At 40.3% G+C, this 27,439-nt stretch overlaps 1 protein-coding gene across 11 annotated transcripts in view; it reads left to right on the top strand.

The window, feature by feature from the left end:
- The window catches only part of SUSD1 (sushi domain containing 1), a 116,489-nt gene extending 90,411 nt beyond the window's left edge, over positions 1-26,078 (top strand). For 3 of the 11 annotated variants that reach the window (XR_012495891.1, XR_012495890.1, XR_012495892.1), the window contains exons 14-17: positions 1,066-1,324; positions 9,203-9,242; positions 17,643-18,924; positions 19,253-19,307. Coding sequence is in view for 7 of the 11 variants with exons in the window: in XM_074330828.1 (XP_074186929.1) it covers positions 1,066-1,324; positions 9,203-9,242; positions 24,366-24,472 (406 nt within the window). In the remaining 4 variants the exon portion in view is untranslated. Of the gene's footprint in view, positions 1-1,065; positions 1,325-9,202; positions 9,243-17,642; positions 18,925-19,252; positions 24,173-24,365 lie in introns of those variants that run through there. The other 8 variants (XM_074330829.1, XM_074330830.1, XR_012495893.1 and 5 more) reach the window with 7 other exon arrangements.
- The last annotated feature ends 1,361 nt before the right edge of the window (positions 26,079-27,439 follow it).

Raw genomic sequence — 27,439 nt, 5'->3', positions numbered from 1 at the left:
GTGGAACAGGAAGTGTATATTTACTGGTAAAGTGGAATTATGTGGCCTCATGATAATGAATTTTGGAAATTACCCTGATCACATTAGGTAATGATACATGTTTTTTCTCTTTACTGAAATTTTACCTCAAGAAACATTAGTGGGGAGTCAATCACAGCCAAAGAGCTGTGTAAGGATTTGCAGAGATACAAGAGTAAATCATTCAAATCCCTGCAATCAAGCCTGATAGAGAAAGCAGACGTTCAAACACTTACTATACAAGTAGCAGGAAATATGCACTGAGTAGGTGGTAATAAAAAGAAAGGCATAATTCATTCTCAGTGAAATTTTATTCTTAGACAGCTTTTCTATTTGAGGGATAAAAAATAACAAAACACATGACAAATGACACCTGATTGCTAACCTGTTTCTATGTCTACACTTAAGGAACAGTTTTACAATGTACATGTGACATTTTGCCTTTCTGGCTGGATCAGGGTACTGCCAGACTAGATGAACTCATGGTGACTTTGCACTCCTTGCTTCTCATTGATTTCATAGGAACTTTGGTATCAGTCCATGAACTGCAGGGAGTGTAAATCACATGAGTTCTATGTTAGGTTACCATGTGATTTCCTGGAGTCTTTTTGCAGAGTTAGTATTATATATTAACTCTTATAGGCAGTCAGTCTCCATGTGACTGACTGCTAAACCCTTTCCACAGCTGGGCTTTATTTGCCCATGTGAAAATCACTGATTAGATCAACTTTATGACATGTGTGCCCAAGGCAGTGCAGCAACTTCTCCCAGACAGGGAGGCTGTCCTTGGCATCCATTGGCAGCCAGAACGTGAAGAGATTCCTCACCCAGTGTCATCTGGCATTAACTGTGGGTTAAAACCGGTTGCTTGACTGTTGGAGCTGTCAGACGAAATCCCATGTGGGCAACGACTTTTTCTTGTCCAGTGTTGTATCTCCAGTGCTTAGAAAAGTGCTTATCTCATAGCGAGCATGCAATAAATATGAGTAAATGAATGAATGAATCTCCCAAATGAGAGTCTGATAGACATTTTCTCTTTCCTTCCAGTTCGTATCAGGTGTTAGTGGTTCCCCTGGCCCTCCAAAGCACGTTTTCTTGTGATTCTGAAGGGGCTACCTCATTCTTTAGCAACACTTCTGATGCTGATGGATATGTGGCTGCAGAACTACTGGCCAAAGATGTCCCCAATGAAGTCATGGAGATAGCTGTTGGAGACAGGCTGTATTATGGGAAATACTATAATGCACCCTTGAAAACAGGAAATGATTATTGCATCATATTACGAATCACAAGTGAATGGAATAAGGTATATTTCTTTAAAAGCTCTTATGAACTCTCTATTTTCTTCTTCACATGAAATTTGAATGTTTGAATATTTGTTTTCCAGATGGACACTGCATGTAATAACCATAAGAATGTATTGAATACTTTGCCTTTCTAAAGGACAGGCAGGTGAAACCATTATGGACATTGATAGTCTACTTCCTGGAGAACCTGGTTGGAACTGCGTTAGGACTGACCTGGTTTTGATTCTTCCTCTTTAGCTTCACAAATGTTCTCATTCTCCAGCACTGCTGAAGCCTGAGTTGGAGAGTAATATCTGGATCTCTCTGTCACTTCCATGTCGTACTCCTGCCAGGCTGCTGCCTCCTCTCATTCTCCCGGAAGCAGGGGAGGGAGGGGCAGATTAAGCTCAGCATTGCATTATTTTCTGCTTGCATTATTTTCTGCTTGCATTTCTGCTTCCTTGGCTATTGCATAGGTTCTCCTCTCCTCCCCTCTGTCCTTAGCTGTGTTCTTCCAGTAGTGGCTCTTTCATGAGGCATAGACCCAAATATTCATCACATAATAAATAAATATAATGAGCTGGACAAACAGAATAGCAACAGCTGGATCAGGCAGTCAGGGATGGAAGATGTTCTGGAGGAACCACTGTGATGGTTGCCCAGGAGAACTCTGTAAGGTTGGTATAAATTCATAAGGGTTGGTCATTGAAACTGGAAAAATTAATTACTAGTAATAGAAACATCTCTTGACTGATGACTTTGAGCCATTTAGAGTGGAAGGTCATCACATATTTAAAACTGAGGCACTAGTAAATTCTATATAAGACACAAGTGTAATGTGCTATTATGCTTGATATAAAACCAATAGGTACTTTTAAGAACTTGTGCAAAGTTCTTTTAAGAACTCCAGCAAAGAGGCCTGGTAGTGTTTTGTGACAATAATGTAGGAATTAAGGACTGGAAGGTTAAAACCAAGAATATGTTGCCTGCCCTGAACTTGTTCAAAAGGTTTTTATGATTTAGACAAGGCCTTCTTGCTGGAAAATTACCTGGAAACCCTGGTTTGGCATGTCTAGTCATGGACACAGCACGGGCAGTACAAAATGAGTATAATTTAAAGATTGGTCAGAGAGCTGCTATCCCAGATTGAGATTTTGGTCTGGAAGAGTGTATTAGTCAGATTGGGCTGCCATTACAAAATACCATAGTCTGGGTGGTTTAAACAACAGACATTTATTTCTCACAGCTCTGGAGACTAGGAATTCCAGGATTTAGGTGCAGGCCAATTTGGTTCCCCAATGAGGGCCCTCTTTCTGGCTTGCAGACAGCTGCCTTCTTGCTGTCTCCTCACACGGTGGAGAGTGAGTGAGCTCAATCTTCCTCATCTTATGTGGATGCTAATCTCATCATGGGAGCCCCACTCTCATGACCTCATCTAACCCTGATCGCTTCCCAAAGGCCCTACCACCAAATACCATTACACTGGTGGTCAGAGCTTCAACATATGAATTTGGGGGGAACATAAGCATTCAGTCCATAACAGGGAATAAAGTGGGAGGTTAGGATAAGAATTCGAGTTTATAGGAAACTTTCCTGTGATGTCATTGTTATCTGTTCATATGGCTGAACAGAACATGTGTTGTTCTCTAGCTGCTAAAGGGGATGAAGGGGCTTTGAAAAAATTTATATTTGGACTTGCATATTTGAATTGCAGTTCCCCCTGTGGGTTTCAAATATATTAGTGTTACCGTCATATTAAAATCAGTAGTGATTTATTTGTTTGTTTATTCATTTAGCTTTCTAAACAGCTTTACTGAGATACAATTTATGTACCATATAATTTACCCATTTCAAGTATGCAATTCTATGGTTTTTAGTATATTCAAAAGGTTGTACAAAATTAATATTCAGAAATCAGTTGTATTTGTATACACCAATAATAAACTATCAGAAGGCAAAATTAAGAAAACAGTCCCATTTATAATTGCTTCAAAAACTATAAAATACTTAGGAATAAATTTAACCAAAGTAAAAGACCTGTACTCAGAAAATTATAAGACACTGAAAAGAGAAATTAAAGAAGCTACAAATAAATGGAAACACATACTATGCTCATGGATAGGAAGGATTAATATAGTTAAAATGTCCATATTGCCTAAGGCAATATATAGATTTAATGCAATTCCTATCAAACTACCAAGGACATTTTTCACAGAAATAGAGCATATAATCCTAAAATGTATATGGAACCATAAAAGACCCTGAATAGCCACGATAGTCTTGAGAAATAAGAACAAAGTGGGAGGTATCACGATACATGACATCAAATCATACTACAAGGCTATAGTAATCAAAACAGCATGGTATTGGCATAAAAAAAGACACATAGATCAATGGAACAGAACAGAGAGTCCAGCAATACATCCATACCTATATGGTCATTTAATCTATGACAAGGGAAGCAAGAATTTACACTGGGGTAAAGAGTCTATTTAATAAATGGTGCTGGGAAAACTGGACAGACACATGCAAAAAAATAAAGCTGGAGCACCTCCTTACACCATATACAAGAATAAATTCAAAATGGATTAAAGACTTCAATGTAAGATCTGAAACCATAAAGCTCCTAGAAGAAAATATACGAAGTAAATTTGCAGACATTACCCTTAGTAATATTTTTACTGATATTTCCCCTCAGGCAAGGAAAGTAAGAGAGAAAATAAACATATGGGATTATATCACACTGAAAAGGTTTTTCACAGCAAAGGAAACCATCAATAAAACAAAAAGGCATCCTATTGAATGGGAGAAGATATTTGTCAATGATACATCTGATAAGGGGTTAATATCCAAAATTTATAAAAAAAAACTCGTTCAACTCAACACCAAAAAAACAATCAACCCAATTAAAAAATGGGCAGAGGACATGAAGAGACATTTTTCTAAAGAGGACATACAGATGGCAAACAGACAGATGAAAAAATGTTCAACCTTACTAATCATTAGAGAAATGCAAATAAAAACCACAATGAGATACAACCTCACTCCAGTCAGAATGGCTATCATCACTAAATCAACAAACAATTGCTGGTGAGGATGTGGAGAAGAGGGATCCCTTGTGCACTGCTGATGGGATTGCAGATTGGTGCAGCCGCTATGGAAATCAGTATGGAGGTATCTCAAAAAATGGAACTACCTTATGACCCAGCAATTCCACTCTTAGGTATCTATCCAGAGAAATCCAAAGCATTAATTCGGAAAAATTTGTGCATCTCTATGTTTATTGCAGTGCTATTCACAATAGCCAGGACATGGAAACAATCGAAATGCCCATTGGTAGACGACTAGATTAAGAAACTGTGGTACATTTATACAATGGAGTATTACTCGGCTATAAAGAAGAATGAAATCTTACCATTTGCAACGATATGGATGGACCTAGAGAACATTATGTTAAGTGAAATAAGTTAGACAGAGAAAGACAAATACCATATGATCTCACTTATATGTGGAAGCTAAAGAATAGAATAAATAAACTAATCAGAAACAGTCTCAGAGATACAGAGGAAAAACAGGGTTGCTAGATGGGAGGGCAGTGGGGATGAGGGAGAAGGTGGGGGGATTAGAAAGCACAATCAGTAACCACAAGATTGCCACAGGGATACAAAAGACAGTTTGGGGACTATAATCAATAATGTAAAGATTTTGTAGGGTATCCAATGGACACTTGCTTATTAGGGAGACCACTTTATGGACGGTGTAGGTGCCTGACCACTGCAGTGTACACCTGAAGCTGAAGCTGAATAATAATGAACGTCAACTATAATTTAATTATATATATATATATATATATATAGTCACAGGATGTGGAGTACAGCATAGGGATGGAGTCAGTGGAATTGTAACAGCTATATACAATGTCAGAGGGGTAGTAGATTGGGGGAGGGGGTTATCACTTTGTGAGGGGTGTAAATGTCATTTTACACAAAACTATTACATTGTTTTGTACACCTGAAACTAATAATAAAAAATTTAATTTTAAAAAGGTTGTACAACCATTACCACCATCTAATTCCAGAACGTTATAGCAGTGATTTATTTTTAACATTTATTTTTAATTGCAGTAAAATACATATAACATAAAATTTGCCATATTAATAATTTTTAAGCATACAGTTTAGTAGTACTAATACATTACATTGTTATGCAGCCAATCTCCAGAACTCTCTTCAACTCACAAAACTGAAACTCTATAGTCATTAAACAACAATTCCCCGTCTCTCCCTCAACTCCTGGCAGTTACCCTTCTATTTTCTGTCTATGAATTTGACTACTCTAGGTACCTCATGTAAGTAGAATCATACAGTATTTATCTTTTTGTGATTGGATTATTTCACTTAGCATAATGTCCTCAAGGTTTATCCATGTTGTGGCATATGTTAGAATTTCCTTCCTTTTTTAGACTGACTAGTATTCCATTGTATGTATCTACCACATTTTGTTTATCCATTCATCTGTAGACAGATACTTGGGTTACTTCCATCTTTTGGCTATTGCAAATACTGCTGTTATGAACATGGGTGTACAAATATATCTTTGAGTCCCTGCTTTCAAATTTTGGGGGGTATACCCAGAAGTGAAATTGTTAGTCATATGGTAATTCCATTTTTAATTTTTTTAAACAACTGCCATACTATTTTCCATAGCAGCTGCACCATTTTACATTCCCACCAATAGTGCACAAGGCTTTGATTTTCTCCACATTCTCTCCAGCACTTGCTGTTTTCTGTTTTGACAATGGTCATTCTAAGGGATGAGAAGTGGTATCTCATTGTGGTTTTGGTTTGCATTTCCCTAATGATTAGTGATGTTGAACATTTTTTCATATGTGGGTGTTTTTGACAATTTGTATATCTTTTGAGAAAGGGTTATTCAAGTTCTTTGCCCATTTTTAAGTTGTTATTTATTTCTTTGTTGTTGAGTTTTAGGAGTTCTCTATATAGTTTAGATATTAATCCCCTATAAGATATACAATTTGCAAATATTTTTCTTCCACTCTGTAGGCTGGCTTTTTACTCTTTTGATAGTGTCCTCTGATGCACAGAAGTTCTTAATTTTGGTGAAGTCCAATTTGTCTATTTTTTTCTTTTGTTGCCTGTGCATTTGGTGTCATATCCAAGAAATCACTGCCAAATCCAATTTCATGAAGCTTTTCCTCTGTTTTCTTCTGAGAATTTTAGGTCAAATATTTAGGTTTGATCCATTTTGATGTAATTTTAATATTTGTTGTTAGGTAGGAGTCCCACTTCATTCTTTTGCATGTGGATATCCAGTTTTCCCATCACCATTTGTTACAAAGATTTTCTTTTCCCATTGAATGGGTTTGGCATCCTTGTCAAAAATCATTTGACCATATATGGAAGGGTTTTTTTCTTTTTTAATTTTGAATAAAATGAAAACCATATATGGAAAGGTTTATTTCTGGGCTCTGTATTCTGTTCCATAGGTCTGAATGTCTGTCTTTATGTCAGTATCAAACCGTTTTGATTAGTGTAGCTTTGTAAGTAAAACTTGAAATCAGGCAGTGTGAGTTTTCCAATTCCCCCATTTTGTTGTTCCTCTGTGTATCTGTCCCAATAAATAGCATCACCATACTCCCAGTTGCTAAGACAGAAATTTAGGAATAATTCTTTTTTTTTTTTTAAGATTTTTTTAATTGGGGAAGGGGAACAGGACTTTATTGGGGTACAGTGTGTACTTCCAGGACTCTTTCTCCAAGTCAAGTGGTTGTCCCTTCAATCCCAGTTGTGGAGGGTGCCGTTCAGCTTCATATTGTTGTCCCTTCAGTCTCAGCCGTGGAGGGCGCAGCTCAGCTCCAGGTCCAGTTGCCGTTGCTAGTTGCAGGGGGCCATGCCTTGTGGGAGTCCAACCGGCAACCTTGTGGTTGAGAGGATGCGCTCCAACCAACTAAGCCATCTGGGAGGCAGCTCAGCTCAAGGTGCCATGTTCAATCTTAGTTGCAGGGGGCGCTGCCCACCATGCCTTGCGGGATTCGAGGAGTTGAACCGGCAACCTTGTGGTGGAGAGCCCACTGGCTCATGTGGGAATCGAACCGGCAGCCTTCGGAGTTAGGAGCACAGAGCTCCAACTGCCTGAGCCACCGGGCCAGCCCCTAGGAATAATTCTTGTCTCCTCCCTTTTTCTTATCTCTTGTCCGGCCCATCATCAAATTTCATCAAATTGTGTCAATTCTATCATCTTAATGCTGTTTAAAATCATCCTTTCCTTTCCTTCTTCATTAACACTGTTTGGCCTTTGACATCTCTTGTCTGAACATGAATTTTTTTCTTTTTTTTTCCTTCTGGTTCTAGGGGAAAGATTTTTTTTTTTTTTAAATTAAAGTTTATTGGGGTGACAATTGTTGGTAAAGTTACATAGATTTCAGGTGTGCAATTCTGTGTTGCATCATCTATAAATCACATTGTGTATCCACCACCCAGAGTTAGTGAACATGAATTTTTTTTTTAAATTTTATTTTATTAAATTTATTGGGGTGACAATTGTTAGTAAAATTACATAGATTTCAGGTGTACAATTCTGTATTACATCATCTATAAATCCCATTGTGTGTTCATCAACCAAAGTCAGTTCTCCTTCCATCACCATATATTTGATCCCCCTTACCCTCATCTCCCACCCCCCACCCCCCACCCACCTTACCCTCTGGCAACACGAACATGAATTTTCTAACTCATCTTTCCTGTCTGTTTTTCTGCCTGTCTCCTTTTTTCATACTGCTCCCACAATAAGTTTTATAAAATACAAATCTCATCAAGGCACTTCATTTTAATGAGTTCCCTTCTTCACCCGGCCCTGCCAATTTCTTTCCTTTAGTACACTCAGTTCCTTAGTTACTGCCTTGCTATTGGAGTTGTTTTTCTTCCCCAATGTCTTGAAATACATACAGGAATGTATTGCCATTCCTTTACTGGTTAGTCTTGCATATTATCTTTCATTAGATGGACTTGATGCCTGAGCATCAGGCAAAATTTAGTCACATTCAAAGCCTTATGCCCATTTTAAGCTTTTCCCAGAGTTTTCCAGTATAGATATTTCTTTTTTAATTTTGAATAAAATGAAAACCAGAATGGCCAAGGCTGTCACTTGAAAGAGAATCTCCATTGCAGTTGGAGGGATCTTTCTCTAACCACTACTATTCCGTTTCCTCTGGGGAATATTTTGCTGAGTTTATCATAGACAGTAATCCCAGCATTCTTACTGGGCAAATATGCATAAAATAATAGTGGGGGAGAAGAAGAGAAAGTATTTCATTCCAATGAGTTTGTGGGTCTCTTCTACCATGGATGAACTTTCATAACATGTTCTTCTTGCTTTCTTCCTGGTTCTTGGGTACATGTTGGGTATCTGAGGTTGCTAGGTAAGTGTCATCCAGATAGGTGAAATATTATTATTTACCAGGACTTCTCATAGCCTTGCCTATCACATGCACCATGACTTCTTGCTGAACCTGGATGTGATATCAGAATCTTTTTCAACATCGTCCTGCAGGCAGTCAGTGCCAGTTGCTCAGAGCTGGCAAGAGGAATGAAACTTATTGCCATTCCTGTGGTTTACCCACAGTGTGTGCTTTCTGAGATCTATAGAAAGCTATAGAAGTGATTCCTGGGATCATTTGTGTGCCTGCTACCCAAGGCAGTCCCTTGAACACCTGGTGCTCATAGGGCTAAGTTGTAATATGTTAGAGCTAGATGAGACTGCAAAGATCTTGTAGTCTAAACTAACAGCTAAAACCCTGAATCTTGGAGGGCTAAACTGTACTATTTAAACTGACCTCAGGTGCCACTGAGTTAAATGTATTGCTGTGTTTTGTTTTATAGGTGAGAAGATGCTCCTGTGCAGTTTGGGCTCAGGTGAAAGGTAAAATCATTTTCTGCTTAAGAATGCTGTCCTTAGTTCTGTGTCCAATCTGTAGCATCAAGTGTATGTTAATGAGACTTCTTTTGACATTGTCACAGGTAACAGGAACCTATCTCATATTAGTTTAAGCAAAAAGCCATAGCTGCAAAGGGTGGGGCGTGGGAGCTATGGAATCTGAACAACAGCTGCATCCCCATGAGTGGGACTCTCCCTTTCTTGCTGCCTCTTGTCTCTGCTGTTTCTGGTGTGAGCTGGCCTCATTTTCTTTGACCAGAAGTTGTGTGGTGGGGAGGGTTGGGCCCCAGCTGCCCCAGCTTAGCAACCTCGGTGGGAACAGAAAGTTTTTCAGTTCAGGGAAAGTCTTTTCTCTTAGGTTATGTGTTGGATGAATCACTGTTAATAGATGGTATACTATGGTGTTGGCCTACCTTGGTCTTGGGCTTACTCTTATGACTAGTTGGGGGGCAGATTTGTGTAGTGACAACCCCACCAGGGTTTCACCGAGATGGGGACATGATCCCTGTCAGGAAAAGAGGCACAAAAAATATGTTGGCAGACTAAAACAAAGAGCCTCAACAGTCCACTGCTTTCAACCATTTGATTGCTTAGTATTTTCACACACATACACATACTCATATGCTATCAAGAAAGACACCCTCCATTAAGAAAGTGAAATTATCCTCCATGCAATGGAAAGTGGAACCCTAGTGGAAGGTAACTCAAAGGTAGGTCTGTTACTGCATCCAGCTCCAAGATTCCTGGGCATGGCCCATTCCTCTTGATCAAATCCAGATGTGCTTCTTATGGTCTGTTTAGCAATCCATGACTAAATGGCAAATTCAACCATTCTCAAGCCACAGTATATAATATGAAAGGAAAAACAATATGTACTTTCATTTAGAAAGCAGGAAAAGATAAAGTACTGTGCAGTGGTCAAGGGGCCCATAACAATGACCACATCCTGCTGGACGGAAAAAGCAAGTATCCCCATCCCTGGCAGCAGAATGCATCACTGGATCAGTCAGTTGGGCTGCCTCAGTCTTTCCCTGAGTCTCCTGATGGGAGAGTACCCGTGTTCATTTCCTCAAAGGTGTACCTAGCAGATGCAATGGGGAGGAGCTCTACTGAGTCCTGTACAGTTTAAACCTTCTGCTTCCTACACGCAGTTATCCAGGCAGGGGTGGGTGAGGAGGAGAGTTGCCTGAGGGACTGAGCAATGACGGGTCCTTGTTTGCCAGGCTGGGATTTCCCTGGCAGTACATTTCTTTAAACCATCAGGCAGGCAGCCAGTGGATTTGATTCCCAGAAATTCCATTAGTTTGTAGCTAGTTTATGACCTTTCCCTTGTGGTTTATGAGTCCTAGCAACAGCCTGAGGAATTCTGCCTTTAGCCCACAGTATCAGTTTAACCCCTTACAGCCTGTCCCTTACTTTGTAGCAGCATAAAACAATAGGCTGGGGTGGTGAGGAAGAGCTGATATATCCCTGCTTCCAGGAGAATTCCAGTGGGGAATTAGGCTTCCTTCATTCATCTGCTGATCCCCTAACCTTATCTCTCATATTTTTATCTCTACTCACACCAACTTCGGTAAGGTTGGAGGACTTGGCTTTTCAATCAGGCAAGACATAGTACCTGACTGTCAGCCATTTTGGATTATGGATTGCCAGGTGGTGAGGGTCTCTCTCTCTCTCTCTCTCTCTCTCTCTCTCTCTCTTCTCCAGCTTTTTGAGATATAACTGGCATAACATTGTAAAGTTTAAGGTGTACAACGTGATGATTTGATACACATATATATTGCACAATGATTACCACAAGGTTAGTTAACACCTCCATCATCTCATAATTACCACATACTGGGGGTGCCAAAAAAATGTTTACAAGTGGACACTTTGGTCAATGTTGCTCAAGCCATAGTTCGCCATAATAAGAAGTGTCTGGACGCTGATGGTGACCACTTTGAGCACCTCTTGTAATTGCAGAAGTCAAATGTGACTTTTATTCATCTTTTGTTATCGGTATATATTAAGTATTACAATTTTTATACAATTTTCCGTTCTTAAAATGTGTATACATTTTTTGACATCCTCTGTATATATGGATATATATATGATGTGTCAGAACATTTCAAATCTCCTAGCAACTTTCTTATTTATAATGCAGCATTGTTAGCTATAGTCACCACGTTTTGCTTTAGATCCCCAGAATTTACTCATCTTGTAACTGGAAGTTTGTACCCTTAGATCAATATCTTCCCATTTCCCCGACCCCCCAGCCCATGGCAACTACCATTCTAGTCTCTATTTCAATGAGCTCAGCTTTTTTATATTCCATGTATAAGTGAGATCATATAGTATTTGTCTGTCTCTATTTTACTTAGCATAAGTGAGGGCCTCTTTTAACAAAGATATATGTTGTTACATTTCTGCGTGCACATAGGCTAAGCTCCCTTTATTGGAGTTTAATGAAGTCCACAAGAAACAACCACACATTCCAACATTTGGGTTGGGGTTCCCACAAGGAAAAGAGATGCTTTTATCAGAAAAATGGAAATGCACAAGTATACCAGACAGACACAGAAACAATAGCTTCCAGAATCCAGTTTTCAGCAACTGTTTGGCATGACTGGCAAACACTCAAACTGGATAGAAGAAATGGCCAGAGACTTGCTGCATTCTACTATGATTAAGTTAAACAGGAAGCATTTTACTTTGGAAATATCTAAGTGGCTTTTGGCAGTGCTTTCTTCCCCCTCTCAAATGAAGAACCAACATTGAAAGAGAGTTTGAACCTTTGAATTCAAACTACTGGAAAGCTCTGAATAGAAAACCAATGGTTATGTTGAAATTCTGGAGGTAATAAGCATATATTTATCTATGTACATAATTTACCTGGGTTGTGCACTAACCTCTTGCAGTCTCCTTTTGCAGAAAGGAGACATTGTTCCAGTTCACTCATGTCAGGCAATCGCTCATGCTTGCCTTTGCCCGGTCATGAATTATGCTATTTACTTTTTGCAAACTGCCCCAAAAGAGCTTTGTGATAGTTACAAGGGAACCCGCAGTCAGTTTGATGGGAATTGCAGAGGCCTGGGCTTCCTCGCCCGGTCCTGCTACTACTCAGCCTGATGTCTTGTCTTTGAAATGATATTTAAGTTGGCTGATTCTCAATGGCTTCTTTCCGAGATCTGTGAGATCCCTTCCAGCCACAAAGTACTATGAGTCCGTGATTTTTTGAGTCACAAAGCAAGGTGACTCATGTGAGATGGTAAGTTTATAATCAGGAAACATTCCTCAGTGTTAGGCAGAAACCTCTGAGTCCTTTAGTGACTACTCCTCTTTCTCTTTCAGCCCACATTTTGTACCTTGGGCCTTTCTCTCTGATTTTCATTTGTGTGTTCACTCCTGAGTGCAGGCCTTTATATCTGTAGCATGCATGACTGGCAAAGCCTGCTATCTCATCACACGTGTTCAAGGTTTCCCTCTGCACGCCAGCCTGCATGCCACCAGCTGACTCGTATTTGTAAACTGCAGCACTGATTTTATTATTTCCCCACAAATGTTCTTCCACAGTTCTCCATTACTTTCTAGCGTGGTTTCTAAAGCCTCGGTTTGGCACCAACACAGCCTTCTAGTGGCATCTCTCATTCCTCCATGTGCCAGCTCTTCGCTGGGTATGACCCTTGCCCTCTCTTCTTAATGTATTTGCTTATCTGATTGCATACATGCTTCCACCTGGATTGCCCTGTAACCTCCCAGTAATCTCTGCTTATTACAATCCCACCTGTTCTTCAAGATTAAAATTAAATGCCACGTCCTTCCTGAAGATTTTTTTATTTCTTCAATGGGACAGGCTGTCTCTCTCTCTCTCTCTCTCTCTCTCTCTCTCTCTCTCTCTCTCTCTCTCTCTCTCTCCTTCTCCCTTTCTCTCTCTCTGCCCCCCTCACTCCTTTAGTCATTCTGCCATACTTTAGAGCAACTGGTACACTTGTCTTTTCTTACTGGATTTCATACCCTTAAGGAAGTGCATTTGAAGAGCTGGAGCAGTGCCTGGCACACATTAGGTGCTTAATCAGAATTTATGGAATTGGGTTGAATGATTACCAGGGAATCAGAAGTACAGTTTGATGAAAAACAAAGCATAGTAGGTGCAATACTTATCAAATTAAATAAGCCAGAGATGATCTACATCAAGATATAAGCCTACGGTGTACATGTACTCATATGTGTGCGTGTGTCATGCGTATGTATGCATACTCGCACGTACACACTCAGTCATTTTAAACCTTCCTGATTGTGGTAGTCAGGGTTCTAAGATGGCTTCACAAATTCCTGGCCCCTGGTGTATACCCACCTTCTCTCAGTTATTCATTCAAAGGCTATTCTAGGTGTGGCTGTCAATGGATTTGAAGATGTAATTAAGGTCCCAAATAGGGAGATTGACTAGATGGACCAGTCCTAATCCCATGGGTCCTTTACATCTGGGTCTAGAGGTCAAAGACAGGGAAAATTGGAGATTCAAAGGGAGAGATGGACTTGACGTAAGGGTTTCTCTTGTTTGCTTTGAAGACAGAGGGGACCACATGATAGGACTGTGGGTGGCCTGTAGGAGCTGAGTGGCCCCTGTCTGACAGCCAGTAAGAATATGGGGACCTCAGTCTTACACCTGCAAGGAACTGAATTGAGCCTATAACCTGAGTGAGCTTGGAAGCAAATTCTTCCCCACAACCTCCACAGGGGAATGTAGCCCACCCTGAAACCTTGATTTCAGCTTTGTGAGGACCTGGTCCTAATGTGCCTGCATGCTGACCCACAGAACTGTGAGCTAGTAATTGAGTGCTCGCTCCTAAGTGTATGGTAATTTGTGAAGCTGTAATAGAAAATGAATTCAATAATGTTGCTGATACATCAGGCTTTATTTATCTCCAAATTAGTTTTCTACTTTGATTTCCTTTGCCATCTCCTACCCTGTAGGGAATTCAAGTGAAGAGACCCTAGAATTGCAAAGAGAAATTTCACACTCATTAGAACTCACAGTGCTAATTATTTGCAGCTTTTAGAGAATAGAATTGTTGCTTTCAGGAAATGACCCTGCTCATGTAAATTGGTGCAAAAATGTCCACAACCATAGGAACTCCTTTAGCGGTCACGAAGTCTGAGAATAGGAATAGGGTCTTTCTAACTTACTCTTCAGTATCTGTGATATTTCCATTCATGGAGGATTAAAGATAAGTCCAGAGATGCCCAAAGACAGTGGTGGAGTTTAAGCCTAATGAATTTACCCTTTTCCAAGAATGATCACTGAGAATCTGGGATATAACATAGGATTCACTCACCTGGCTTTCTAAAAGAATATTCTACAAGTTATTCAGAAAAAAAGAAAAGAAAAGAAAGAAAAGCATGATTTCATGGCATGAGACTATGGAAAAGAGGGTAACCAGAGGATGGCAAAGCTCTAAAAAATGAAACTCACACTGGACAGTTGAAAGTTTTCTCAGTCAGGGATTAATGGGGGAAGTCCTTAAGGAAGCCTTTGTGGCTGGCTACACCCTGAGTGTTCTGAATGGGATTGACTCAGATTCACAGAGAATGTAGACAAAGTAGACAAAGAGACATACAACCAGGAGCTGTTCTATCAGCAAGAATCATGCCTGGAGCCAGACCCCAAGTCATGTTACGTGTACTAAATAAAGATGATTTTCCATTAGTTGTGTATAGAGAGTCAGGAAGAGTTGGGCTCACTGCTCAGGGTAAATGATGTCCTGCTGGTGGATGGTCAAGAGACAGTCACGTTCCCTAATTCTTACTTTACTTCTGTACCGTTGGTTTATGAGGGGATATGTGAAAGCAAGGGAAGAACTAACTGCTCTACGTAACTTACAGTCTTCTGACCTGGATGAAGCAGATCCTAGCAGGTTCAAAATACAATTTGCAAATGAGATGGATAAACCACTGCAAGTGAGCTTGAGAAATCTTGGTGAAGAAAAGAAAAGTAATAAGACTGGGGGTGAGCAAAGAACATGGAACTTCATACAAGGGAGATAGAGTTTGCAAAGCACAGATGATGACAGTTTGAAGTCAAGGCAAGGCAAGATTTTCAAGGGAGGGCTCTGTGTCCACCTGGAGGAGCAGCAGTAGTTCCCGGCAGTCAGCGCGGAAGCTGTGAGCAGATTAGGTCAGATCGCTCTCCTTTCTTCTCACACGGAGTCTAATTAATTCATCAGGGGATGATGGCTGGCATAATGCATTTTGACTTCAGCCAACACTTAACAATGCCCTGTGGATAATGTGGGCAAATGGGGGCTGTGTGTGAGCTTAGAAACTAGTGGAATGACTACGCAGAGTTTGTGTATTAATGAGTTGATGTCAAATCCAGGAATATTCAGGACATGGGTCACTGCCCACAGTCATCTTCAGTTCCTTATTTTCACCAATCAATGATTAAAAATTCATAGAGGATGAAACTATAGAGGAAAAAATATAGAGAAAATATTGATGACTGACGTTGGAAGGAATGCTGGGTGGATTGGATGAAACAAGTAGTGCAGGAATCTACCAGCTTTTCTCCACCATCTCCAATGCTGTTTTCTCTCTTAAAAACAAAACAAAACCCAGTGAACTTAGTACATAAAAATAGCATTTCATTGTTTTAATTTGCATTTTTATTATTTGTAAGAGAGGAGTTGATCAAAGGTTTGTCAGTTATCTGTATTCATGTTTTATGTGGTTTCCCTTTTCATAGAACTTACTCCTTTTGCTATTGAGGTATTTGTCTTTTCCTTATTGGTCTGTAACACTCACTGTATGTTAACCCCTTGCTTAATTATTCTAAATAGTTTACCCAGGTTTTCATTTGCCTTGTTAAGCTTACTTGTGGTAGTTTTGGTATACAGAAGTGTGTGTGCTTTTTAATGTGGTCAGATCTCTCATGCTCTTATTTTCAGGCTTCTGCATTAGTAAATATGCTTAGAAAATAATTCTTAACCTACTTTAATATTAGATATATATTCACTTACATTTTGTTCTAATTCTTTGTTTTCAATTTAGGTCTTTAATCCATCTGGATTTTACTTTGGTGTATAGTATAAGCTCTAATGATCAAAATTACTCTAAATGGTTAGCCAATTTTCTCAACACTAGTTATAAATAATGTATCATTTCCCCAATGATGTGAAGCAGTAATAAAACAACAATAATTAACAATAGCTAACATTTGCTTATTGCTTACTCTGTGCTAGACACTGTTCTAACATGTATTAACTGATTTATTTCTCACAATAACTTAAAAAGTGGATACTATGGTTACCATTTCCATGTTATGTCATCTCTCTGTGGGGAAACTGAGGTATAGAATGGCTGAATAACTTGCCCAAAGTTACACAGTTAGGGAGTGGTGGTGACCAGATACAGACTTGGGCAACCTGACTCCAGTATTTAAGCTTTGAAATTATTTGATATACTTGGGTTTCTTTCTATGCTTTCTATTTGGTTCCAATGTATTCATTCCTTTGTTGACACTGTACTGTTTTAATATGTAGTAATTCAAGTCACTCCCCTAATTTATTTTTCTTTATTAATTTCTGTTTTAGCCACAGCTCTTCCTTCCATTTTATAATAGGGCTTCTTAAAATGTCAAGGCCTTTTTCGTCTTCTGAATACTAAAAGTAGCCAAACAATACAAGCCATGTTTTTCTAGAAAGTCTCTTGACAACACTTTCTAAGGTAATGGGTTTTGCAGGGCTCTTTAGCAAGAGGTGTGTGCCATGGCTGCACTTGGCAGTGCCTGTGACTCTCTAGAGCCTCCAGTAGAACCAAACTGCTCTGACCCTGGTTGTAGAGATCGGAGCAGTGCCAGTGGTGGAGAGATGGTAAGGCTGAGCTGTCCAATACGATAGCCACTAGCGACACGGGGCTACGGGGCCTTTGAAACATAGACCTGAAGTTGAGCACTTGAAATAGTGTGACTGAGAAACTAAATTGTTATTTTAATTTAATTTTAATTAATTTATATTTAAATAGCCATATTGCAGGTAGTAGCTACCATATTGCACAGTGCAGATTAGATGACGAAAAAGTTACATAGCTTGAACTGTTCTCAGATGTGCCTCATTCCCTGCCAGGGAAACAAATCCTCTATGTTTTGAGGCCCTCACATCAGCATTTTGCAGTACAGCATTTTGCTTCTGTTGTTTTCATCTCTTCCAAGGCAGTGCTGGAGTACCCGAGGGGCAGACTAAGCACACATGTGAGGCATTGGTGAGAGGAGGGTACAGAACAATGAAATCAGTTGGCATTCCAACAGTGACAACCACAGCAAATCATCTGTCACAGTTTGGACTGGGTTGTGCTCCCGTACATTTATTCCGCTTGGTGGTATTTTTATTTTTAATTTTATACATGCAGAGTCAGCAGCCGAGAACTTTTTAATATCTGGAGGCCCATTGCACACAGACTTCTGTTCTTCCAAAGAGGAACTTGAACTACTACAGCCCGAGGCCCCCTCACCATCAATCTGCTTATGCTGGAAAGGTCTGGGCTTGCACCCTTGACTTCTGGGGTGGGGGACACGGGGACCGCCCTGCTGCAGACAGAGCGGACTCAGATCTGCACTGGGAAAGCATGGTGCCGAGATCAAAAGCAAAGACTCTGGAGCCAGACAGTTTGGGTTTGAATCCTGGCTCTGTCATTTAGTAGCTGGTGACCTCGGGCAAGTTGCTTAACCATTCCGAGTCTTAGTTCCTCATCTGTGAAAGGGGAATAGTAATAATAGTACTCAGTGTGCTATTATTATTTTAATACCTGGTATTTTAGTATAGTACCCATTGGGTGGTTAAGAGAGGTCATTAGAACAGTGTCTGGCACAGAGTAAGTGCTAAATAAGTTTCTGCAAATTAAAATGAGACCATTAGTTTAGAACAGGATGCTCTGATTCTCTTAGCCCAAGGAGTACAACTCAAATGTGGGTGTTCTCCAGTTTATAACCAGGGATCCCCGGGAGTCGGCATGTAATGCAGCCTCAGTAGAACATACGTGTATCTTTCAAAGAGCTTTTACATCAATTTTCTTAGTTTGTCCTCATGGTAACCTATTGAGCAGAGCAGAGAGGTACCACCCTTGTTGATGTGTAGGGAAAATGACAGATGACTCTATCCCACAGAGATGATTTGTTTGCTATATTTGACTGCTGGAGCTAACTATCATTTTTGGAGCAAAAATCCAAATGGCTTCAGAATGACTTCTTCCTCCAGGCAAAGGAGACCTGCCCATGAAAGTCTATCAAGTGTAATTGACTTGAGAGAGGACCAACAAAAGCAACACAGTTGCTGCCTTTGTAAGACCTACAACATCAGCTTTTTCATCCCTTAGAACTTGAATGTGGCCTGGTTTTGTGCTTCCTTTTTAGAAATACCATGGAGCTGTGTTTTCCTGAGGCCCTGTAGCCTCAGGGCCAACTCGGGGGGCAAGAGGTACTCTGTGCATTCTTGGACTGGTTTGTTAAGTGGCGCCAAGCTCTGGGTTACCAGGGTGTGTGCCTCTAAGCAGGGCTGTGTTCTATGCGCCATGGGTTCAGTGTGTGGTTCTATCCCGCAGATTCGTCGGTCACGCTGCAGCAGATGGTGGGCGTTGGGCTGGCCTCCATGGCTGTCGTGATTGTGCTCGCATTCCTCTCCTTCCTAGCAGTGTGGTATGTGAGACCTATTTCTGAGAAATGAGTGGAACAGAGGGAGGATGGGGTTGGAGTCATGGAGAACAGCTGGGATTGAGCAGCGTCAAAGGGATGTGGGTGGAGGTTGTCCTGGGCTCAGCGGACACCAGCATACAAAAGGCATGTAACTGCACTTCAGGGTAGAGGATGATGCTGTCCTGTGGGGTCAGTGATGGCTGCCCGGGCCACTCACAGAGTGGTGGCGGATCTCCCATGTCGCTTCCTGTGAGTGTGTGGGGGCTATTCATAGGGATGCACCATGGGAAAACCAAAGTGTGTCAATGGACTCTTCCTTCTCCATGTCTAGATTACAGATGGGCGCTACGTGGGGAGGAGGCACTGCTGCTGGGGCAGGTGTTAGCACAGCTCCTCGGGTGCCGGCACAGAGGCCCCATGTGGCTTCCATCCAGGTGTGTGTGGGCCTCCCAAATTTCTCCATTCCCCGCTTGGCCCCATTCCTGGATTCAAGATGGTGACTATTGCTGTGGAGTCCCCCAAAAGGAGGAAACTCAGGAATTGCTGTCTTCCCTGCTACACGACTGGTTCTGTGTCTATGAACTTGAGACCCTTGATATACAGTGTAATATTCACCACAGGCTACAGATCATGTGGGCAGCGCCTGCCTCTTCCTCTGAGTGATGCCTGAGAGTCGGCTCCTCTAGACATTGAATGCGAGAAAGTCTGCGTCTTCCTCTATAACATCTCTGATAATTTATTAAGACTCCATTCTTTTACAATAAGCAATGAGATGGACTTAAGTTTGGGCTAAAATTTGACTTTATGAAGGAGGTCATTGAAAAGCATAGAGGACATCGACATGAGCCAACTTGTCAAACACTTTAGAAGCAGTTCTTTTCCTAGAATCAATTGACATCTAATTAGAAAGTATACTGGCCTGGCCACTCCAGTAAGTTCCCTGCAATGTCTGTTTGATATAGCTCCGTTTGTCTTCTATGTAATGTATTCAAAACCATCAGTCTTCATTCCAGTAGAAATAGTCTGTGAATTTAGACAATTCTTTTCTTGCATATGAATGTTTATAGCAGCCTTGGTTAATTTTTGTTATTAGTGAGGGTCTCGTAAAAATGCTCTGCTCCTCCCTTTAGATTCAGTGGTCATGTAGCAACAATGGGTTGAAAGAGTATGAAGCCCATGGCCAGAGTCGGTGTGTTCATAGGGAATGTGGGTGACGTGATCCTTCCTTTTATCTACAGCCTCAATAACCATGACTGCAACCTTATCACGAACCATGACACATTAGATAGAAGCAGTCCTGGGCCTACGTCAATATGCTGAATTTACAGATGCAGTGTAGGACCTTTGACTTTTATGGCCTGAATGAGTATTCTTTAACTTTCCTCCCCAACTGACAGTGTAACGCCAAGGCTCAGTAAAAACCAAATGGAGGAGAAAGACAGAGGCTTGTGCTTTCTCTAAGTAACCGCGGTATCTCCTCCTCCTCCCTCCTTCCCTCCCTTTCCAGGCCTGAAGAGTAAAACGCGTGGGGGAGGAAAAGGAGGATAGTTATACTGCACAACCTCAGCACGCAGCCTATGTAACGTGGTCCTGAAATAATGCAATGTTGCAGTCCTGAGAAAAAGGGACCGTCTTTCCGACATGGTGGGCTGCCCTGTTCTCCACCGGCTTACGGGGCATTGGTGAGGGACAGATTTGAGTAGGCTGCACTTGTGGGCAGATGAGGAGACAGTAGCAACTATAGGAACAGATGGAAAAGTCCATGAAGTTGCTGTGCCCTGAGGGTTCCGGCCCAAAGTGTATCCCTCACTTGGGAAGAGTCAGAGAAAGGGACATAATATCCTGACACTTGGGTGTTCGATGCCAGCTGTCAGCCCCTGGCCCTTGCCCATATCAGGTAGTATGAGGAATAATTGCGCTTTGCCCTCTGCAACTTAGAGTACAACTGCCAATCAACATTTAGAACACTTCTTGCTCTCATCTCAGGTTGAATTATAGAGTAGAGCTCTCAATGAACTAATACAAATAGTTTTCTATTTCTCATTTTTATGTGCAGCCATTCAAACTCATACTATTCTCACAGCTCTTGAACTAAATTCGGAATCATTACAAATTACTGTGATTACTGTAGGGTAGGGTCTCTGATGAGTAAGGCTTTTCCTCAAAGCCTCCTCTATCCAAAGAGAGAATTTGAGCCTCCCCACCCTATTATTATTTTTTATAATTCTGTAAACACTGTATGTGTCTATAGCCCCTCCCCACCCAAATTCCAGCTGTAGAATTAACTGCCAAGCATGGGAACTTAGCATAATTTTCATTGAAAGGAAGAAATCTCACTTGCTTAGCATCAAAGTTTCTGGTTGAAATAACTGACTAAACTTTAAGTAAAATGTACTTCTGAGTAGGGTACAGAAATGTAAAAACAGTTCATGAAAGAGTACTAAAATAGCAAAAGTATGGACTTTGACACGTCCTTTAAATGTTCCAAACAATAATGGAAAGTTGCTCAGTGTTAATCCTTAAAGAAGCAGATGCTGAGTATTTGCGAAAAGGATGGGCCATTTTTCTGCAGTTCTTTTCTAATAGTTTTCTGATAAACATGAAGACAGCTTTAAGTTTTCTAAATTCACCTGGTAGCTTTACCACAATACTGATCTTTTTTTTTTTTTTTTCTCAAGTGGATTCCTGGTTAAGGGGGAGGGGCCTCTCAGGAAATTGATAGTGGGTCTTCCTGGGAGAATGTGGGGTCCTTCTGTTGAAGGACTAGTCAGGTAGCACCGAGTTGGGTTATGAGTACCAGTAAATAAAGCCAGATCCTAATGTGGAGATGGAGGAGGGATCTCCCCTATTAGCTGTCTTGGGGACAGTGTGTAGAGGTGAGCACTAATATCCATTCATTGGCTTCCTTCTAGACCAAGAATCAGAACTGGGGGGAGGGAGGGTTCCCTGATATGGAGCAGATTGTTCCTGGCCTCTGTGTGTGTGTGTGTGTGTGTGTGTCCGTGCCCTCATGTTTTTTATTTATCTGCGCCATAGTTTTTGTTTATACATGTTCTTTCTTTCCATCTTCACAACAGTTCTGTGTGGTGACAAGGTTAGGGGTTATTGTTTTCCCCGTTTCAGAATGGAGAAATGGGTTCAGAAGGATACGTGACTTGAATTGTGGGTCCAAGTTTTCTGACTGAAAGTCTAGTTCTCATTCCTGGGATTTAATAAACCTTGAGCTAATTTTTGGACAGCCCTTTTAGTTCTTGGGAGAGTCAGACTTTTACCAATCCAAGCTATATCTCTATATATCTTACCTATATCATCTACATCTGTGTCTATGTCTATTTATATTTAACCAATGCCTTTACTATTATACATGTGTCTTTTTATACCTATCTTTTCACTAGAAGGTACTCCCCCCCATCACTTCTAGAAGGGGCCACAAATGACCAAACAGATGGAAGTTAATTAGGAAAATAGGTAAAAGTACACTTCTGACTCAAGACCTGAAATTGCAGCTGGGCACTTAAAACCAGAACAGAAGTGATTATCTTGAAATTCCACATTAGCGTGGGATACAATTAATATTTTAATTGATTTTAAAGAAAGTAAATAAGAATTCTCAATTCTCCCTTTTTATTGCTTATTTCACATTCTGATTTTCTAAACCTTCTTCTAGTTTTCCATTCTGTTGATCTAAGAGAAAACCAGTAGTAGCCAATCAAATAGTGTTTTAAGGAACTTTTGCCTACTCCAACCATTGTTGGTTAAACTGAAGTGCCTCATTATGGTGAGGAAAGAAGGTGTGGCTTTTTCTGTGCCCAAGTTTGTGCATGGGTGATACAATGAAGCAAAGCAATTAAAAAAGGAGTGTATACACCATTGTTTCAGGGCAGAGAGAGAGAGAGAAGGAGTGGGGAATGAATCATTTTGGTGGTGGTGGTGGTGGTGGTGGTGGTGGTGTGTGTGTGTGTGCAAGTGTATCCATACTTTTTTGGCACATCCACCCCTTTTTTAGAATCTAAATTGAGTCAAATACGCATGTAGTTTGTAACATGTTTCTTTCATTCATGAACATATCCTGGACATATTTCGATAATAATAATTGCATTGAAAGTTTGTATCATAATTTATTTAACCAGTACTCCATTGTGCATTTAGAATGTTTCCGATGTTTACTGTCTTTATACAAGTCTGCATAGTTGTATGCAATTATCGCTTAGGCTGAATTTCTAAAAGTGAAATTGTTGGAATGAAAACCACTATATACATTTTATATTTACTACATATTGTCAGAGGAACGTCACACAAAGTTTATACCAGCTTATACTCACCAACAGAAAGCCTCAACACTACTGGACGTTGTTGATATCTTTAACTTTGATTAATCTGGTAGGTGAAAAATGATGTTTCAGTGTATTGTTTGCATTTCTCTATTTTGCAGGTTGATTAGTCATTTGTAATTCTGTCTTGGCGAATTGCCTTTTTTCTCAGTACTTGGCTTGTTTGTCTTTTATTGATTTGAAAAAGTTCTTTGTATCATAATAATTTTCTTAACTGTCATATATTTTGTAAACAAATTTTCTAGTTTATCATTTCCCTTGGCCTGTTTGTATCATACATTGCCACACAAAAACTTTAAATTTGTATTGTCAAATTTATCAGTGTTTTTTCCTTATGTATTTTGCGTTTGGTGCTATGCTTAGAAGTACTTCCAAGCTCAATGTAATAAATATAATTCATCAGTTTTAAAAAACTTTTAAATATTTAATCCATCTGAAATTTATTTTAGCATAATGAGTGACATTGGGAGGATTTTTTTTTTTAATTAAAGTTTATTGGGGTGACAATTGTTAGTAAAGTTACATAGGTTTCAAGTGTACAATTGGGGGGGATCTTTTTGTATTGTTTAGCCAGTTGTCCTATTAATATTCATCAACTGTTATTTTCCCCCCAGTGATTTGAATCATATACTGAGTCATATACTAAAGTCTATTTCTGAACTTTATCTTTTGTTCTATTGATCTATTTCTGTGCCAATACCACCTGCTATAACTGTAGAATAGGTTTTTTATACCAAGTAAAAGTAAGTTTCTACTTTTTTCTGTTAATTCTCAGAGTGTTCTCAGCTTTTATTATATATTCATTAATGTATACATATTTATTATAAATAAGCTAAAGAATTATTTGGTCAAGTTACCCCCAAAATCTTAGTATTTTTCTTGGGGATGAGTTAAATAAAGAGTGCTCCTAGTCCAAAACATGATATGTGTCTCCATGTAATTTTTGTGTGTGTCTCTGTCTAGAGTATTCTAGTTTTCAACTTACAAGATAATTCATGCTTACTTTTTGTTGTGCATGCATAAATATTTTATATTTTGTTATCTTGAGTCACAACCTTGGCTCCTGACCCTGAAAGTGCACCCCACAGCCTCTTACTGCTGCCATTGTTGCAGTTTTCTTCCCCTGGAAGTCTGCCTTTGGTGGGGAGAAGTCACATCAAGATGGCTCCTCTGGAACAATTATTTTCCGGAGTATCGACTTGACCCATGGAAGTGCCTAGATCCTTGCCATGCCAAATGGAGGATTGCCCCACGGATAGCTGCAACCACACATTGCTTTTTTTAACCCATCAGACACTTTACCCTGTGGAAGTGTGGCTTGCTTCAGTGTGGTTCCCACGTGTTTTGTCCTGCTGTTGGCCTGACAGCCTCAGTTTCTCGACCATTGGGTTGCTTATCCTTGGAATCAGATACCAGGCCACCGTGTCCGCCGAAGCTTTAGGAGACAGAGTCAAATTCTCTGAGTGGAGGTCCCCTTGAAGCTCCTCTTTCCAGGATTGCACTGAGGAAGACCCCTTAGCCCCTGCCATTGTGGTGGGGGTCAGAAAATCCTCATCACGCCAACAGCTTTCTCCAAAGAACTTTTTTCTTGTGACCTTTGCCATTTAAACCACATTCTATCCTGGGAATTGGGGTAAGGATCACAAGACCACTTGGAAATCTTCACTTTAGAATATGGAAGTACTTGCAACCTATTATTTTCTTCTCAGGTTTTTGGATCTTTGGTGAAAACAAAATAAAAAGAGTCTAATTTGGGGCCAAAGCATATGAAAATATAGTTCACAGAAAAAGAAATGCAAATCACTCTTAAATGTAAGTTGTTCAACCTCGCTTTTATTTTATTTTATATTATATTTTATTTTATTTTGGAATATTAGGGAACAGTGTGTTTTTCCAGGGCCCATCAGCTCCAAGATTGTCCAGGGTCCATCAGCTTCAATCTAGTTGTGGAGGGTGCAGCTCAGCTCCAAGTCCAGTCGCCGTTTTCAATCTTTGGTTGCAGGGTGCGCAGCCCACCATCCCATGTGGGAATCGAACCGACAGCCTTGTTGAGAGCTCGTGCTCTAACCAACTGAGCCATCCAGCCGCACTTCCAGAAGCTCGTTGTCTTCGATCTAGTTGTGGAGGGTGCAACTCACTGGCCCATGTGGGAATCGAACCAGCAGCCCTGTTGTTCAGAGCTTGCGCTCCAACCAACTGACCGATTGGGCTGCCCTCAACCTCACTTTTAAGAGATGCAAATTAGTGAGATAATCACTTTTCACCTGTCAATTTGGGGGAAATCCAAAAGTTTAACAACACCCTCTTTTTTGAGGCTATGGGGAAGCCGGCACTCAAACATTGTTAGTGAGAGTCCAGAAGGGTACGACCTCTGTGCCTTTGTCTAGGTACCTTTGTTCTTCAAACCTGCAGTCCCTTTTCTGGGACCCATCCTATGGGTTCACCTGCACGCGTTCAAAATGACTCCTATCCAGGGTTACTCACCATGACATAGTGTATAATACCAAAAGCTTAGAAACAACTCAAATGCCTCTCAGGAGGAAACTAGTTCAATGACCTAGGACACTTCCAGGCACACAATGGAATATTCTGCAGCTGTAAAAAAGGAATGAGAAAGCACTCTCTCTGGTGTACTGTTTGAATGCCAGGTGGAGAACAGTGCCTGCGGTATGCTATCTTTGTGTGAGGAAGAGGGGGAATGAAAATATCTATTCAATTGTACATAAAGAACACTGGAAAATTAACAATGAATTAATGAAAATGGTTACAAATGGAGCAAGGGAGGAAGGGGTGGAGGTGGAGAGGGTGAAAGTGAGTCGTTTGAGCGCTTATGTTATTTTGAGTTTAAACATGTAAGTATATTACTCCAAAAACATAAAAATAAAATAAGAAAAAGCGTTCCCTGTGATGTCCTCTTCCACGTACGCTGAATCAAAATCTGATGGGTGCTGCCTGGCTTTCTTCCCAATCTAAACCCAAGACACTGAAGATTTGGATAAGGTTGGTTTAACTCCCCATTCCAAAACTGATGAAGCATCCAGTGCTGTCTATTGACATTTCTGAGGTTTCCATGAAGGGGTAGAGTGGATGTGTTACATTCCCTTGATCAACTTTCGGGCCTCATTTCCGTTTCCTGTGAATTCGGTCAGTTGATTGATCACCTCGCCCTCCTGTGTGGGTCCCTGTCCCACCTGCATTGACCCACTTGTGGAACAGCTCCTTTCCATGATTTCTATTCAAAATTTTACTAAGGATTTTGGGCATTTAGATAATGTGAATGGAGAGCGTATTAGTGTCCCATCAATGCGGTAAATATTGCCACAAACTTGGTGGCTTACAGCCACACATATTTATTATTTTACGTGTCTGGAAGTCAGAAGTCTGTCATGAGTCTCACTGGGCTAAAGTCAAGGTGTTGGCAGAGCTGTATTCCTTCTGGAAGCTCTCAGAAGAATCCATTTCTTTGACTTTTCTAGCTTCTAGATGCTATCTACATTCCTTAGTTTGGCCTTTCCTCTAACTTCAAAGCCAACAGTGTGGCTTCTTCAAATTTCTCTCTGACTCTGACCTTCTTGACTCTGCTCTTTTCACTTTTAAGGATCTTTGTGATTATGTTGGACCTACCAGGAAAATCCAGGATAATCTCCCTATCTCAAGATTCTTAACTTAATCACACCTGCAAAGTTCCTTTTGCCATGGAAGGTAACATATTCTCAGGTACTGGGATTAGTGTATGGACATCTTTTGTGGCCATTATTCTCTGTGCTGCAGAGTATTCTATTTCAGGTATGCAAACTATTAAAAGTGCATATTAGTTATCCCTGTTCTTCAAAGTTCTCATCCATTCCCATCTTCATTCTTTATCAAATCCCCTAAATTCCTGAAATGCAGAACAATTTAGCTGTCTTATCTGTCTGTCTATCATCTATCTATCTATCTATCTATCTATCTATCTATCTATCTATCTATCATCTATCATCTGTATGTTGCTCAGCATCCACCTTTACCCAAATAGTTTACCAAAGTAGTTTTTTAAACAAAATACTTCCTAAGAATTCTGTTGTCAGTTGTTAACTTAAACTTTACATTTTTGACCTTCCTTCTGAAAATTTCCCAGAGCTTCTGATTATTGAACGCATTCTTCCTTGTTGCACAGTCCTGATTCAGATTTCTTAAAAAAAAAAAAA

This window comes from Rhinolophus sinicus, linkage group LG04, assembly GCF_036562045.2.
Source record: "Rhinolophus sinicus isolate RSC01 linkage group LG04, ASM3656204v1, whole genome shotgun sequence".
In the NCBI taxonomy this organism is placed as follows: Eukaryota; Metazoa; Chordata; class Mammalia; order Chiroptera; family Rhinolophidae; genus Rhinolophus; species Rhinolophus sinicus.
Note: the sequence above shows the minus strand (reverse complement) of the source record. Positions and strands in the feature narration are given on the sequence as shown.